The 17,612-nt window shown below is 44.4% G+C and overlaps 3 protein-coding genes across 3 annotated transcripts; 1 reads left to right on the forward strand and 2 right to left on the reverse strand.

Moving 5' to 3' along the window:
• The first annotated feature begins 8,139 nt into the window (after positions 1 to 8,139).
• LOC133891379 (uncharacterized) lies at positions 8,140 to 8,978 on the forward strand. The gene is made up of 2 exons (XM_062332092.1): positions 8,140 to 8,187; positions 8,270 to 8,978. The coding sequence occupies exon 2, from the start codon at positions 8,280 to 8,282 to the stop codon at positions 8,961 to 8,963; it is 684 nt and encodes a 227-aa protein (XP_062188076.1). The 5' UTR covers positions 8,140 to 8,187; positions 8,270 to 8,279; the 3' UTR covers positions 8,964 to 8,978.
• An 819-nt stretch (positions 8,979 to 9,797) lies between these two features.
• On the reverse strand, positions 9,798 to 10,959 carry LOC133890215 (uncharacterized). Its single transcript, XM_062330665.1, has 2 exons — positions 10,731 to 10,959; positions 9,798 to 10,655 (listed from the first exon to the last, which is right to left on the reverse strand). Exon 2 carries the CDS (start codon positions 10,635 to 10,637, stop codon positions 9,798 to 9,800), a length of 840 nt encoding a protein of 279 aa, XP_062186649.1. The 5' UTR covers positions 10,638 to 10,655; positions 10,731 to 10,959.
• A 6-nt stretch (positions 10,960 to 10,965) lies between these two features.
• LOC133890133 (serine/threonine-protein phosphatase 7 long form homolog) lies at positions 10,966 to 12,141 on the reverse strand. The gene is made up of 2 exons (XM_062330580.1): positions 11,905 to 12,141; positions 10,966 to 11,829 (listed from the first exon to the last, which is right to left on the reverse strand). Exons 1-2 carry the CDS (start codon positions 12,126 to 12,128, stop codon positions 11,049 to 11,051), a joined length of 1,005 nt encoding a protein of 334 aa, XP_062186564.1. The 5' UTR covers positions 12,129 to 12,141; the 3' UTR covers positions 10,966 to 11,048.
• Positions 12,142 to 17,612: the final 5,471 nt, after the last annotated feature.

Consider the following 17,612-nt stretch of genomic DNA (forward strand, 5'->3'; position numbering starts at 1 on the left):
TCAACCATCTCCTAGTCTCTGACCTCGCTCCAGAATGCTATGACCACAGACTCGCTCATGATCTTTAGAATGGTGTTCTAGCATTCGGTGAAATGCCGGATGTAGTCTCGCAGTGACTTGCCATATTGTTGTCTAACCTGATACAAGTCATCCTCGACCCCTGGTTGGGCGTAGGTCCCCTGAAAGTTAGCGACAAATTGGTCGCACAAGTCTTCCCAGGACCAAACTAACCCACAGGGGAGGTTCATTAGCTAGGACCATGCTGAACCAGCCAGGGTGGTCGAGAAATAGTTTGCCATGACCTTCCCATCGCCTCCCACAGTCTACACCATGGTGGTGTAGATCTGCAGGAACTCCTCCGGATTGGTAGAGCTATCGTATTTTTTGGCTAGGATCGGCCGGAACTTATTCGGCTAGAGCACCTCTCACGGCCGGGAAAGAAAGCATTGCACCCCATCCCGTAACGGGGAGCTGCTCGCTGTTGGGCAGCTGCACGGACTCGAGGAGAGAGCCAACAGTCTCGCCACCTTGGCGAGGGTGCAAAGGAGTCTGATTCCTCCTTGCGAGGGGAAGGTGAGTGGCAGGGCCGATTGCCCTTTTCCTGCTCTCACCAGACGCGGTCCTCCTATTTTTGGGTGGCCCTCTGGCCCTGAATTATGTCGCGGAGGTCACAGTGGTGAAGCAAGTCACGCAGGTCAGCAAGTGGACTGTCCTGACACGGTGGGGGTGTCCTCGTACTCCCTGCCACTGAGGGAGCCCGTGTTTCCTCTAGACATGGAGCCCACTATGAACCATGCTGGCCACCATCTCGACCATCCCTTATGGTGGCCGAGGTGTTGGTTGCCAAGGTCTGGTGCCAGGCGGTCTCTACCAAGAGGGCGAGATCGCGCAGTCATGGTATTATCAATGATCCCTCTGGTGCCACCACCGGTGGGTGGATAAGAAGTACTCGCGCAGTATGCAAGTTCTGTGTGGGGGTCATAGCCTCGTAGTCGAGCTACTGACTGCGGAGCGGTGAGACATTGTGAAGGGGGGGGGGGGGAGCTCTCGGCGCTCGTGTTCCGCGTGTAGTGCGATGACCTTGAAGATGCTGCCGCTAAGGTCTCGACCTCATGTGCGCATTCCTCCAGGTGGCGTTGCTATTGCTAGGGCAATATAGGACCATCTCCATGCCTGGCGTTGCTATTGTTGTTCCCCCTCCCCAGCATGGGCCGCCATGCAAACTTCACACTGAATCTCAGAGTTCTCGAACTCTAGCTTGGTGTACCACGCTTAGAGCACACCAGGCTCGTCTGGGTCATACCTCATGACAAAAACCTCATGATGGTCGGGGTTCTTGGAACGAGACTCCGTAGTCGTCATGGATCCGGATGTGGGTTGCCCAACCATGCCCTCCAAACTTGCAGAAAACATGAAATATGCGTCTCTACTTGGCATGCCAACTGTTGAGGGATAATACATGACAATGAATCCTAGGTATACTGAACGACGGGCGTATTGATCTTTGTTTCCTATGGGTCTATACAAAACTAGACTCAAGGACACCAATATTTATCTAGATTCAGGCCTCCCGTGGAATAATAGCCCTGCATCTTGTGTATTGTCTTACGAATTGGGTGAACTTGTTGTAGAGTGTGTTCTGTATCCCTACAAGCCGGGTCTTCATCCCTCTATATATCAAGGGAAAAGATGTTCATATAAACTGACTGTACCAAAATAGATGACAAACCTATGCCTGATGAAGCCTAGCTTTTTCTAGCTCATCATGATGGTGGGTAAGCATGCCCAGCCCACTCTAGTCATCCTGCATGCCTTGTACCATCACCGAATGCCATCACGCTCACCCGTCAGACCATCCTACAACATTAAATGCTACGGGACAAGTCACTACAATACCATGTCATTTCATGACCATGCCTCCCCGAAAGTGAACACCTAGGGAAGGAAAATACTCGAGTGGGCAGCATTAAATGAGAATTAACTGGTTAGGTGAATACTTGCCCTGCGACCAGCAAGGGCTGGTTATAGGATTTTGCTTTGCGACTAGGGGGCTAGTCACACGAGCCTATCCCTAGTCGCGTGATGAGGCCGCGGTCTTGACAATACCTACTGTCGGCTACTTTCGGCGGTGCAAGGCATGTCTCGTGGGGCACCCCTTATTTATTACACCAACAAACCCCATCCCCTGGCCACCCCAACCCCCTCCCTTGCTACCCCCTTTCTTCCTACCCGCCACCCCCTGCTGTTGCTACGCTATGGTAGCCATAAGCTACAGTACTGAATAGGGAGAAAAGAAGGAGAGGAAGAAGAGAGAAGGAGGCTGCGGGAAGAAGGTCACTAGATCTTGCTGTGGGTGCTAGGTAAGGGAACATTGGAACATATCTCTATTTTTTCGTAGTTTCTGGCAGGATTTAGGGCTGTGGTTTAGGGCAAAAATGTTGGGAGAACTGTTGCTCATGGGGGATTAGGTTTCAGGTTTCATCGGTTTACGCAACAAGAGATTAAACTAGTTTTTGTGTACCTGAGAGGCCTAAACTGTGGAGAACCGTCCAAATAGTATTCGAGCTAATCATTAGGATGATCATTTTTCATAATCACGCCCACAATAATTAACCAGAATACCATCCCGGTAGTCCCAGCATGTGTTACTTCTAAGATCGGAACACATGCATTTACAACAAACACGTCATCAAAAGAAATAATAAAGATCAAGTAATTAAATTAAGTTACAAGTATTTAAGTAGATTAAACTTTACAACAAAATACATAACCCGAATATTTGTTAGAGTAGTTACACAGCGGAGTAAGTTACAGGACGACAAAATATGGGTAGCGCCATTTTCCCTAAGGCGCCACCCCAAAATAACAACACATGAGTATAATGACACTACTCCTGCCTGTCGCCAACATCGACGAGCGTAAAGTAGCCAAAAACTAAATCTTACTCACCTGAAAAGTAAACAAAGCACATGAGTACAAAAGTACTCACAAGACTTAATCCATAATGTACACTTATAAATAGTCCGAGTCCAAGAAGAATGCATATGGGTAATTAACAAGGACTCGACCACAAAGGTTAAGTAACTTCATATGCAAAAAGCGATTTGGACTTAGGTGTAAGCATCTGCACCTAAACAAAACACCCTTGTATCATGAGATCGTCAACATAACAAAGCTGTAACTTGTACCATATCAACTCCTTATCAACACCACCAACCACTTCCCAACATACCATCACAACATCCCGATATCGAACTCTACGATTGATGTAAATGGATATAAGTATGCTCATAACTAAGAGCGCGATAATTTAAATTGATCTTATACCCTGCAGGGGGCATATGTTTACCCACACGATACAAGGACTATTCGGCTTGTGTCACCCACTAAAGTGCACACAAGGGGGTACCCGTGTTAACCTTTTCCAATTGAGTCCCGACCATTTGAACATGAACCTATAGGTGCGGAGATCGACTAGGGCTACTCTCGGAGCACCCTAGTTATGCCTAAAGGTGTGGAGGTTGAAGGTGATATGCCCCAGAGGCAATCATAAAGATGATTATATCACACGTCTATGTTAATGTACTTTTGAATAATATGTTATTCCAAGAATGACTACCTTTTACATTGATTGGCAAGTATGTGACTTATTCATGAAACTCTTTGTTTATATCATGGTGTTATTCTTAGTCGATCCCTGGTCGCATATTATTGTGATGATACATAAGACCAACACATATATTGATTGATGATCACATTTTATGGATCATAGGTATAGAGATACCAAGTTAATAATGTGGATATTTATGTTAGTAAACATGATGTTGGATAGACCCACCTTGAGATACTGTTGAGATTGTTATTTATGATGTGCAATCAGTTGTTATCTCAAATGGTGTACCTGTAGGATCCTTAGATCTGAGATCGTCATTGATTCTCAGAATGTGTAGTGGCATACTTTGAGGCTGCCAAATGCTATTCCGTAACTGGGTAGTCAAAAAGGTAGTTTTCAGGCTTGTCGTGAAACATGTCGTGGGGTGTGAGCGATCAAGATGGAATTTGCCCCTTCATGATAATAGGAGAGATATCTCTGGGCCCCTCGAGGTAGTTGGATTGAGAAAGTGCATGGCCATGCCAATATGATTAAAGAGTTAGTTATGATGAATTCACTACTTGATCGAGTGAATGGTCGAGCTACCACAAGGGTGGCACGTATCTCACCTTGAGCTTGACTCGTATCGTGAGGCGAAGGGATCGTTGCATGTGTATATCAAGGTTCAGTCGATATTATCTTTTGTGTATACTCGAGAGTCAACATGTCCTGCTAGGGACCGCTATTGATTTCGGTTTGGAAAGAGTTTCTGAGTCGTAACCGTTTGTACATGAACTTAATGGGTCACACACTTAAAGGGTTGGAAGCAAACATGTGAATTGGATTCGTATATGGGTTTTGATTGGATTATGATCCATGAGAAGTTAGAGTCCTAAAGGGCTTCCAACGTGGGAGCCTATTGGCGAGCTCTATATAAGGAGAGGCGTGGGTAGGGCATGCTAAGGTTGAGCTATTTCAAAGCCCTAGCCGCAGCCTTTTACACGATATCCTAAAACCCCCTAAAACCCTAGCCACGCATGTGGTGCTAGCACATCGACACTTGGTGTTTCTACCCAGTACTTGTGGATACAGTAGAGGCACTGCTGCTATTGCGGTGTTGATCTTCTTGTCGAGTTGATCGCGACGTGTTCAGGACTGGTTGTCGGCCTTGATGAACTGGTCGACATACCTACTCGTCTGATCGCGGAGCACAACGCAACCACTCGAATTTGGTCGGACAGCACGACACGACCACTCAAAACTGGTCGAGGAGGCAACAGACCTGATCAAGAGCTAGTCGAGGAACTGGTCGAGGAGCACGACCACATGCTTGGAGTTAGTTGGAGAGCATGACCACCTGCGTGGGGTTGATCGCAGATCTGATCGAGAAGCTGCTTGAGGAGTTTGACGCGCACGACATTGGATCGGTCTACTCCAACTTTTCTTCCACTGCACTGCACGTCGAGTAGTAACAATCTATGATCTCCTACTAGCATGGTTTCCTGGGTGTGCGGTAATTTTTTTTTGTTTTAGGCTAGCGTAGCCTGCTCGTTACCCAACAGAGGTAGCTAGAACTACTCTCCGAGCAAACTAGATTCCTCTACAAGTTTATTGTGCCTACAACACCTTTACGACTTTACCTCTACAAGTCTATTATACCCACAACACCATAGGCCCACAAGCCAAAATGTCACAGCAAGAAAAGGTATTCGGCTTATCTACCATTATACTGACATGTAGTAAGTACAGAAAGGGCCAATTTGGAAATTTAGACAACATACGCGACCGTATTTGCGAAATTAGACAACATATCGACGTATTTGCAAATATAGCACTCGTATTCGGTATCTCAAATACCGAAATTAGATTTTCGGAAACTGAAAATCCGAAAACACCGTATTCGGCAACTGAGGTGCCGAATACGGCACTGTGGGCCGTATTCGGCACCTCAGTTGCCGAATACACCCTGTACTCTGCTGTATTCGGCAACTGAGGTGCCGAATATGCCCCACAGTGCCGTATTCGGCACCTCAGTTGCCGAATTCAGCGCATCATGTCACTTTCACGTCCTGTCGATGCTTTCGGTGTGTGCGTGCCAGCGGGATGCTGCTTTTGCGCTTAATAAAAAGCCCTGGCTCGCAGAAGAGAGAAGGGAGAAGAGAAGAGAGCAGCAAAGGAGAGAAGGGAGCAGCAAAGGAGAGAAGGGAGAAGAAAAGAGAGCAGCAGTGGAGAGAAGAGAGCAGCAGTGGAGCAACGCTAGGAGAAGCAGCTCGAGCAGAGGGGGCAGCCGGAGAGGATCAACGCGAGCAGCAGCCACGCTCAATTTCCTTAAGGTAAGTTTTTAGATTACGTAGTTAATTAGTAATTATAATTAGATTTTTCTTAGTTCGTTCAGAAGTATATTAGTCATTTCGTCAGTATATTGTTAAATTCATTCAAGTACATTTGATTAATTATATTATTTTGGTAAATTAGAGTATTTAAATTAATGATTTAGTTGGGTTATATAATTTTTATTAGTAAGTGTGATTAGATTCTTTACTTAATATAGTAACATGAATTTACGTGATTTAATCTAGGTAATTAGTTTTATTAAAGTAATATAATTAATCAATTAACTTGATTAATTAGTTTAATCACTTAGGTTTGGTAGAACCGTAGAAGATAGTGTCCAGTAGCAACAAAGATGCATATTAGTTGTATATTTCACTATTTAATTAGTATTATTTTTGTACTTATTATTTATTATATGTATATTTGTTTAGGAGATACGGTATGATTTTCCATATTTATTATGGAGAACGTCCCACAGTTTTGCACGGGAGACTTGTAACAATTCAGAACTGCCAGCACATAGAGAGTTCGGTTGAGGTACCTATTGATCTAGATGGCCTAAAATCACATATTATGCGCCTTTTGCGTGTGAACCAGCAGTCCCATACTGTTGTCTTAGAGGGTGTACGGCCGCGGCTTGTTCCAAATAGCTCGGTCGTTGTCCATACGTTGTTCGAGATGAGTAGGAACAACGCATGGGCTTTATACTCACGCAAGGCATTGGAGGAGAACTTTGATATGGCGGTGTACGTAAACATAGTGTCACGACTGGTGCAAGGTGATGCAGTGACCACTGTGGAAGGCTCAAGCCAGGAGGTGATGCATGAAGAGGATGGAGGGCATGTCGGGGATGGCAGTTCCAGTAGAGAGGGAGGTAGAGTGGACCCTGGTGAGGTCGATGCAGGATGCATGGATAATGAAGACGGTGGTAGCGGGGATGAAGAAGCTGCTGACAATGATGACCCGGTCCCGGCGATCCAGTACTTTCGTGGTACTGGGCTCCTGGAGTGTGTCGTCGTTGAGTATAACACCTTATCTAACTGGGGATACCAGAATAGCGACATTCAGGTCGGGCAACAGTTTCATAACAGAGGGGAGGTCATCCACTTTATTAGCAACTATGCTGTAATAACAAGAAGGGACCACAAGTGCGCCCGGTCTAACCCTACGGAGTATGAGGTCAGGTGTACGAAGCACCCGAATTGCCCTTACTTCGTACGAGCACATCAGCCAAAATATGAGAACTATTTTGTGATTAGTAGACACACCCCACATACATGCAGCGAAGAGGCTATTAGGAATGTGAGCCACGCCGTTGATGCGAGGTTCGTAGCCCAACTCCTCATCACGCTTATTGGCACAGAAATTTGTTTGTCGCCAAAATCGATTATGGGGGAGGTGCACACTAAGACTGGCATGCTTATCAATTACCACACCGCGTGGCGAGCGAAGCAGAAGGCGTTGAAGATACTGTTTGGAAGCTTCGAAGAGTCATACAACAATGCTCCGAGACTGCTGCAGAAGATTGCCATGACGAATCCAGGGACTCAGTGGGCCATGGCGGATGAGCCGATCAGGCTAGATGATGGGTCATATAGCACCACTGACCGATACCTCATTAGGTTATTCTGGTCCTTTGGACAATGCATCGAAGCATTCAGGCATTGTAGGCTGGTTGTATGCGTGGATGCCACATTTCTAAACGGCAAGTTCCATGGTACCCTTATGACAGCAATGGCGGCGGATGCAAATAATCAGATCATTCCTCTCGCCTTTGCAATGGTTGAGAGTGAAAACAATGATAGTTGGCTGTGGTTCCTCACCTTGGTAAGGACACGTGTCGTGGGAAATAGGGAACGAGTTTGCGTCATCTCAGACCGCAACAAGGGTCTTCTGCATGCGTTGGACGTGCTACATGATAGCACAAACTGCTCCATTGCATGGCCTGATGTGGAGAGAAGATGGTGCATGCGACACTTGGGCGCGAACCTGTATACAAGGTACCGCAGCAAGTCGCTTGTAAAGAGATTCAAAGGGCTATGTCTTCAGAACCAGCAGGCGAAGTTCAACGAGATATGGAGAGAGTTAAATGAGACCACTCGCAAGATGATGGCAGACCAGCAAGCAGGGGAGGATCAACTGCGGGTGCAAATGGTTGGGGGCCAAACTATCGTTAGTCGTTCATGTGGTACATTTAGCCAGTGGATAGCGGGGAAGCTGGCAGAGCGTTGGGCCCTTATCCATGACACTCATGGTGCCAGGTTAGCGCATAGAATTGTAATGATCATATTGTACCGATTCTTATGCAAATAGCCATTCTAAAATTATTGTATCCCATGTTAGGTACTCCATCATGACAACGAACATAGCGGAGGCGTTCAACAATGTCCTGAAGGGAGTACGGGGCCTCCCGTTGTGTGCCATTATTGAGCTCACATTCTACAGAACGGCGGACTACTTTCGAGACCGTGGTAATGCTGCTATAAAGTGCAGCCCACGGTTTTCACCTAAGGTGGAGCAAATCATATCAAGAAGGAGGAGCAAGGCACACTTTCATCGGTCAAGGATCTACGACTTGGCCAACAATGACTTTGAGGTCATGTGCCGCCGTAGGTATGCTTCAGGGTATAGCACCGGGGACACCGTGCAGCAATGTCAACTTGGACCTAACGAGGTGAAGTGCACATGCAATAAGCCAAAACTGCACCATATCCCGTGCTCGCATGTCTTAGCCGCTTGCAGGGACATAGGTGGCAATGACGGATCACAGTACGTATCACCGTACTTCACGATCGATGCATTGAGGAGCACATGGCTTCCAAAGATGCGGTCCTTTAACATCGGAACCAACTACAAATCGATCGAGGGCCCTAAGTGGGTACCTTATCCACGAGCACGACGCACAGATCCTGGAAGGCCTAGATCTACGAGGCTGCAAGGTGACATGGATGAAGCAGATGCTGTTGATGGCCTTCGCAGGTGCAAACTTTGCAAACAACCTGGACATGACAGGAGGACTTGCCCGACCCGTCAGTAAACTATCAGCCCACTGTCAAACTGAACTGACTTAGAGACTTTGTATTGTAAAATGTTATTCACCTGTTAGTTTTACTACTTATTGTGCATTATGTGGTTTGCACTGTACCCCTTTAGACAAGAAGTGATCATTGTATTGTAAATGTAATTTTATTTATTTATTTCGTGTTTCTTAAATATTCATGGATCCGTGTTTTGATGCAGAGACAGAGCGTAGGTAGTCAGTGAGCAAGAAATCTATGGCGGGATCCTCTAGTACAGGCTTTCCATGGTCACCTGCAACGATCGCTATAGCACTTAATGCCTCCTTACAGGTTGTGCGTGAAGGAAACGATGATCCGTTAAAGGAGAACAACATAATCCAAGCCGTTGCGAAATTGCATGCAAGACCCATATGTTCTAGGTTAACCGCGCCACTCCAATGTGTAACCACCGAGGACCTTAGGGACCTCTTGTATCACCGGCGTCAAATGTATCTGAGGGTCCGCGAACTGGCCGATCATCCTTCTGTGATAGGTTTCTCTAGGAGGCAAAGAACGATAGTAATGTCGCCAGACCAGTATGCATCCCATATTCAGGTATGTCATATAAACATTTGGTCACCCTACATGATATTATGTTCTTTAGGCGTATCGTACATGATAATGTTTGTTGTTGTTCGCTCTTTATGTGTAACCTCTGTACCGGGTTCCATGCTACTTATGCTTTACAACTACTATTGTTTCCTCTGTACTGAGAATTTCTTAAATTAACAATACAGTGAATAAGACATAATAGGGATGACCTCGACATTAAAATCAATAATACATGTGTCATGACAAATTATCCTGGCTACTCAACAGCGACGATGCCTCACACAATCTCCAGGCGTGTAAGCGTCTAGCGGGTGTGTGGCTCTCATCCCAGCAGCCTGCGCAGGCCCCTGCCTTGCGTGCCCTTGGTCGTCTTCATCATCATCTGCCTGCCCTATGGGAACCCCACCGAACGTGTATCCCGCCCCGCTTACTCGGCTCTGCATGTACCATGCCGAAGGATCCTCGTGCGGAAGTGTGGACGGCCCTAGAACGTGCTCCGATGGAGTCCAGTGTGCCGAAGGCTCGCCATGCTGGTACCAATGTGAACTTCCAGGTTCATTGAGATCATGGGAGGACTGTCCGCCGAGTAGATCAGTGAAGGTGGCGGTCGCATGCATTGCAGCACCCCAGTCAAAAGCATTAGGGTCGCTCCAGCAAGGGGTCTGCTGCGTGTAGTCAACGACATCCTCCTGATGAGTAGATGCTGCAGCCGGAGGTGTCATCGTAGCCGGAGGTGCTAGTGAACCCAGCGTAACCTGCTCGGGCGCAGGAGGCTGCGTGCACTCCTCGGCCTCAGCACCGGAACATGAGACATGACGCGCCGAAGCTGAAGATGTATGTCGTGATTCTGACCGGACGGGTTCCTCACGAGCACTGGATGACCGCCTGCTGTGGGAGGACCGCCTGCTGTGGGAGGCACGAGACGGGTCCATGGCATGTTGGTTGTACCCCCTCCATTGCGGGGCACACCCACCTAGACCACGTATAGCGTTTAGGAAGCGGGATCCTCTTGTCCTCATGTACTCCCGGAGAGGGTTACGATCCCTCTGCGATGATGACCTGCTTGGTTCCCCAAAAGGTTGATCCGCTTGCGTATGCATCTCATACGCCTCTTCAGTCTGTATAAGATGAGGGACATGTCAGTAATACACAGATTTTCCAAAGAAAACCAATATAAGTAACGCATCACTTACCACAACATGAAGTAGGCGGGCACGATCCTCGTGGAAGGGTCTGGGGCCCGGCTGTACAGGTCCGCTGAGTAAGGTGGCACGCGTGCGTGGACGGTACCAAGCAAGGTAGTCCCAGTACGTGGCCTCGTCATATTGTCCAGCAGTAATGATGACATCCACCGCAGCTGATTCTGTCCACCTCCGTATGTACTCGGCATTCTTGGATGCCCAGTCCTGCGTGCCTCCGCCCCCCTTTAAGCTCCACCTGTACGTGACATAAACAGTTATAATTTGTTAACATGGATAACCAATGTACTAAGGCAACATACAATAACACACTTACTCGTGCGCCCGTCCGGCGTCTCGTGGTGCTGGAACAGGCACCACCTGTCGGTACCCGAACTGCCTCTGTACACGTTCTGGAGAATATACTTCCACGCAGTTCATGTACAACAAGAAGCATGTGGTCAACCATAAGTCTGCGTCACGGCTACAAGAGGATGCCAGGAGTCCACCATCTGCAATTTCTTTTACTCGTGCCATACGCCATGGATCCCAATCCACTAGATCAGCGCTAAGGATGTCCAGGTCACTTATCACCCTGGAGTAGTTACCATGGTCTTGCTGCTGACTCCATCTTAGCCTGGCATGAATCCACCGATACCCCATCGTTGGCCTTATGTCATCTGCAATGCCATCAGAGATGTGAACTGGGTAGTAGCACTTGAGCACCCAAGGTCTGGAAATCGGGAGGTACTCCCAACTCCATAACTGTAAGAGATGTAAGCACCCTGTAATGGTTGCCTTCCTCTTTGTTCGCTGGGTTGCATCACACAATCCTCTGTAGGTTGCAGCCAACACTGCAGATCCCCAACTGTAAGATGTAGGCTCATAAGGATGTGACGCGAGGTGGGCTGCTAACCATACAATATGTGGGACGACATAATCGCCTGCCGTGTTGCAGAACATGATGCCTCCGAGTAGGACGTATAAGTACACCTCATAGTGTTGCATAAGTGTATTCTCGTCCGCATCCAGTGGGCATGGACCGAACTGTGTCAGCCCATGAACCCAGGACATGGAGAGGCCAGCATCCTTCCCGTCGTATTGCACACCAAACCTATAAGATGTAGATAGTCAATGACGCTTTAATAGCACTGTAATATTTTAAATGCATTACATAACAAATAATTACCTATCTGCAACATAACCCTTCCACTGCTCCCTTGCGGGTCGCGAAACTATTAACGGGGCACCCTTGATTGGCAGCCCGGTCAGCATGGCCACGTCCCGCAGTGTTACTGCCATCTCACCAAAAGGAAAGTGGAAAGTGTGTGTCTCAGGACGCCAGCGGTCGACGAGACCTGTGAGCAGTGCCTCATCAATTGCCGGGAGAGGTGTCCTACCACCGACCTCCATGGGAGCTCCGGCCATCATGAGAGCGAAAGGTAATAGTCCTGCCCGTACGAGTGGCTCGTGGAATCGAGGGTCCAACTCCTTAATCTTGTGCACACTTCGGGCTCGTAACAGACCCAACTGCATGAGTTATCCAATACATGTACAGCGTTAGTTCAAAATTCTCGTACCAATGAAATAGCACATATAAACGTGGTACCTGTTGTCCTGTGAATATCATCCTTCCCCTATGGTTCTCGTCGTACCGCTGCTGAAGAAGCTCGGGAAGACCACCATGAGCCATGATAATGATTTAAGGCTTCATGGTTCAACAAATAGGTGAACAACAAATTAGAATATATTACAAGCTTCATAATATTGTATCTGCTAAACAAAGGTACACGTAATTTTTTCTAATTTTACGGGATAAGGACATTCATATAATTATACTAAGGACACAATCTAATCACAATGTTGAAAGAAATTCATGATATCAAACTAATTAAATAATATAATTATATAGACTAATCAAATTCATATAATCAAACTAAGCATCATAATTAATTAATCTAAGTACTCTAATTTATCAAATAATTTAATTCATTTAATCTAATTAAATAAACTAAGTACTCTAATTAATTAATCTAAGTAATCTAATAACGTAATTAAATAATCTAATTTGTATAATCTAAGTACTCTAATTAAATAAACTAAGTACTCTAATTAAACTCTAAGTACTCTAATAACGTAATTAAATAATCTAATTTATATAATCAAAGTACTCTAATTTATCAAATTAATATAATTAAAAAAATGTAATTGAACGGATTAAACAATCTACTTTAAAAAACTAATCTACTTCGAAACGGACTAACCAAATAAGCTAATTACTCTAAATAATATTACTAACCTAAGTATTAAATAGGTAATATAAGGACTAACCGGTTCGAAACCTAATTAAGTGCTTGCATTGCTCCTCTTCTGCTGATGCTTCTCGCGTTCCTCTGCTCCCTTCTCCTCTCCCTTCTCTGCTCTGCTGCTGCTGCGACCTCAATTTATTCAGCAGAGCAGCGATCTCTCCGCGTGTGGCGCCAAAACAACAAATGCATGCACCGGCTGAAAGCATCACGGGAGGGAAGGGAAAAATGATTGATGTGACGTAAAAGAGATTGATGCGACGCAGCAAAATCGGTCGGCCGGCATATTTCGGCAATTGAGGTGCCGAATACGGCACTGTGGGCCGTATTCGGCACCTCAGTTGCCGAATACGGTGGGCCCGTGGTGTTTTCGGATTTTCAGTTTCCGAAATTCAAATTTCGGTATTTGAGATACCGAATACGAGTGCTAGATTTGCAAATACGTCGATATGTTGTCTATTTTCGCAAATACGGTCACGGATGTTGTCTAAATTCCCAAATTTGTCGTACAGAAAGTACTAAAGCCAACTACAACAACGGACGGTGCTTAATCGATTCAAGCAAGCCTATAGCATCTGAGACTCCCTTCTCGAGCCATCCCTATTGCCCGTCTGAATCTCGTCTCATCCTCACTGACTTACACATCCCATCATCATCATTGTATTTGTGAAATAAGAGTAAGCCCTAAGCTCATGAACAATGGTCGAACCACCGCTCGACTTCTACCGATGACCTAAATCTTGCTAAGCATGACGTGATTATTTTAAGTTAGACCATTAAGTGCTATACCCAGGGTTACAATAGATCAAGAGATAACAATACCAAGTACGGGTAATGCAACAATTAGGATATACTTCCAAAAACCCGACCTCGACTAACTATCATGTGTGACATACATATAGCATACTTCATCAAATTAAAGACAACATATGATACAAAGTAATGGGTGAAACATGCTTATATGCTTTCCTTGCTCAAGTGCTTCACACACAATATCATAATCAGGTTCCACCTCAAGAATACATCTGTCGCTCTCCAGTTCGTTGATCGCTAAAAGAAAGAATGGTGCATCACAATTAAAGTAACGAAATGCTATGATACATGCACCAAATGCAATGCAAATATAGCAGGAGATGAGGTACTGAGTAAAGAACATGACGCAACAAGAATCATATGAATTGAAGTGCGAAAGCTCATGGTATAAAAGGTTTATTTAAGGTCTGTTCAAAAAGGACCTTAATTAAGCTAGCTATCAAGATTAAAAGAGCTTCATAATTTAAACAGCACTTTTATACCAAAGTATATTTTTCCTTGGTTTCATAATTATCCAAGTGGTTTCATAATTATAGAAGATCGCATTAATTAACTGAAATTTAATTAAGCTGAAACACATTTAAATAATTAATTAATTATAAAAAAGTATTTATGGATTTCCAACATTTTTAACATGTATTTCACACTCATATGAAGCTAATACAACTGGTTTTATAATTTTTGGAGTTTTTATGAATTAACTATGAAATTCAGAAGCTATCAGCAGAGTAAAAAAAAAAAACGCATGATAAACAGTAGAATCTGGAGGGTCTGGGTTGAACTCAGAACCTCCGGATACAGGAACCTCCAGGTGAACCTCTGGGTGGGGGTCCTCTGTTAAAAATTGCTTGGATTAACCCGGAACCTCCGGGTTGTAGCAGAACATGACTTTTTCGATGATTCTTCGACCGATTCAACTTGCATGTCTCTCTAAATTGATGATAAGCATGCTTGGAACTAATGCAAGGATTATAGACCTCAATTACCCACTCCATAAGCATGAATCACTAGCTCTATCGTATCCAAACTCCATATTTGCTCCATTTCAACATGAACAAACGATACTTCACAACCACACATTCGCAGCTCAAAAACTACCCAAAACTGAACTAAAAACATGCATTGTCCCCATGGGTACCTAGGAGACTTACCCAAGATCCTTGTCAAGGTTTGAGACCGTTGGTTGGGGGAAGAATCCATAGGAAAAAGCCCGGAGAAGAGGAACCAAGCTACTGAAATTTTCAGAGGAGGGAGGTGATGAAATTGGTTGCAAATTCTTCAAAACTTCATGCATGCAAGAACGAATTGGATGGATGGAGAGCTAGAGAGGTGAGGAATACGGTGGTATAACATGCATACCTCGAATCCTTGTTCTTGAGTGGGATTTTGGGTGACGAAATGGAGAGTTTGAGAGAGAGGGAAGAGCGTGCTGCAGCTCTTGCTCTTTGGCCGGTTGGAAAAGAGAGAGAGTGGGTGTGGGGGAGAGTGAGGGGGAGGGTGGGGCTGCAAGTGAAGGGAGAGGAGGGGGTGTGGGCTGACCAGCCTAAGTGGGCCCCACTTGCTAGTGTTTCAAGCCCATTTCAGCTGAAATCATTTCTATTCCTCCTCAATTTCTCCTCCCCTTTTGTTCACTCAAGAGAGGTGGCTCCAAAATTCTAAGGATTTTTTTTTCCTCTAAAACAAAACATGATGAACCCAATTAAATTGGATTCACCCAAAAGCCTAGGCGAGACATAAACAAAGAAAGTGCTAACATCGGTTTGTTTCATAACACATAGCAAAAGCCAAACCACCAATTAGAATAACAAACGAACCATGATGCTTATGATACTAAATTAGGAATTAGGATGTGACATAAACCACCCTGATCAGTATGGAAGAAGTGGTAGGTTACGGTCTAAGTTCTTCATAGAGGGGGAAAACGTCCAATTTAGTTGAGTTGTTCGTCCTTTGCGCCCATTTGAATCTTGTTGTATGGAATTGGGTTGATGTTTCTGCAGTGCTGCTTCAACAGTCGTTTTTGCAATCTTAGAATTTTCTCCTGCAGAACTTGTCTCTTAGAAAGTTGTAACTATCGTAGGTACCTATCTTTTGTCAAGTTTTTAGAAAATTTGGCTGTGTAGTTTGTGCGAAGTCAATGATGGAAAACTGTTGTGTTGCAGTGTCAGGGTCTGTTTGAGGTTTGTTTCATAGACCTTAGAGTTTTTTAATAATTTTCTCATAATAACAAAAGTTGTAGACAATGTTGGAATCTAGCTTCTGGTAAAAGTTTAGATTTTGTGGGAGCAGTGTATTGTTGGTGGTGGTCTGTAGATGTTAGCTGGATTGAACTCAGAGGCAGATTTTGTCCTCTGTTTTAAATTGCGATTTACACCCTTTTATCAACATAATAAAATTATGGTCTCTTCGCAAAAGTTCTGGTTTTTGTTCTGTAGATTTAAAAAATGCTATCTTTTGTTGTGGTCTCTTTAGTGGATAAAAAGGTAAAAAAAAAAAAGACAAGCAGCACTGCTGTAGTGAGCTAAGCATTGGATGGGCAATTTGAGAGGGAGTTGTCGGGTTTTGGGCGTAGTAGGATTTACCTTTCAATTATGAATGCTATTTTTGAGGCTTTGTGCTGATTGGTGACTTGTGAATAGGTGGCTTCGCTCCTGACCATGTTTGAGCCCTTTACTCCATTTGGTAGAGGCAAGTAAACGTAGCGGTTGTTGCTATAGTTTAACTTGTTAAATTTACTATATTCACCATAATTGTTGATGTTCTGTAACTAATCAACCTTTAAATGAAGATGTTCTACTGTGGTATATACTTCATTTACATATTGTGGTTCATGTGGTTATATTTCTAATGAATCAGTCATGCATATCATAGCATATCATTGCTTTGAAGCTATGTTGCCATCTTATGATTGCAACAGTACCGGTACAGCATCGTATATTGTTGTAGTATGATGCACATTGTTATGTTGCTAGGTAAGAATGCAGTGGATCATTTGCATGCATATGCATTTCATGAGGATTAACTTTGAATTGAGGTTTAAAGAATTATTGACTTGTGAGAGTCATTTATGTCATGAGGTATATTTGTGGATGCTAGTTTAGTAGTTAAGGTTTTGGATATGATGGATGCTACAGTGTGGTTGACAAGAATTAATTGTGGATGTTTTATCTTTGTACTATGAGATTTTAAATTGATGTTTAATCAACCGTAGTTTATTTAACTTGTTAAACAGTTTGTTTGCTGAGATTTTATCTCACCCTGTATTCTCTTTTCCAGGTCATCCTTGAGCATGCTTGGGAATGGTAGAGTAGTACGGCACCATTACACAAGTCTTCATAACTTTTGCTAGTTTTTCTGTAATAAGTTAGAGGAATATAATTGTTTCTTTCTCTCAATCATTGAGCACTATGCTTTAATGATCCTAGATTGTGGTTGGCTTTAGTGAGGTTTGAGAATTCAAAGCTAGGCTGATAAAAGATATTAGTGTGTTGACTTCCATATTGTTTTTTTATCTCTTCATATATGATATGTTATATGCTTCCGCGTAGTCTCTCCTTTCTGGGGAGGTGCTGCCGGATTTCCTTGTGATCCAGCTAGTCGTAGGTGTAGCTTCATAGGATCCCGGGGTGTTACAGAGAGCTACACATGACAAGTCCATAATCTCTCAATCTAATTAAGAAAGTGCTAGGTGATTAGATTACAAGACATGGTTCATCCCTAGTGCTTAAACATAGAACTCGCAGTGGAAGGTTTCTCAAAAGAAATCAAAAGTCTAGTG

The sequence above is a fragment of the Phragmites australis genome, chromosome 14 (assembly GCF_958298935.1).
Source record: "Phragmites australis chromosome 14, lpPhrAust1.1, whole genome shotgun sequence".
Lineage (NCBI taxonomy): Eukaryota > Viridiplantae > Streptophyta > Magnoliopsida > Poales > Poaceae > Phragmites > Phragmites australis.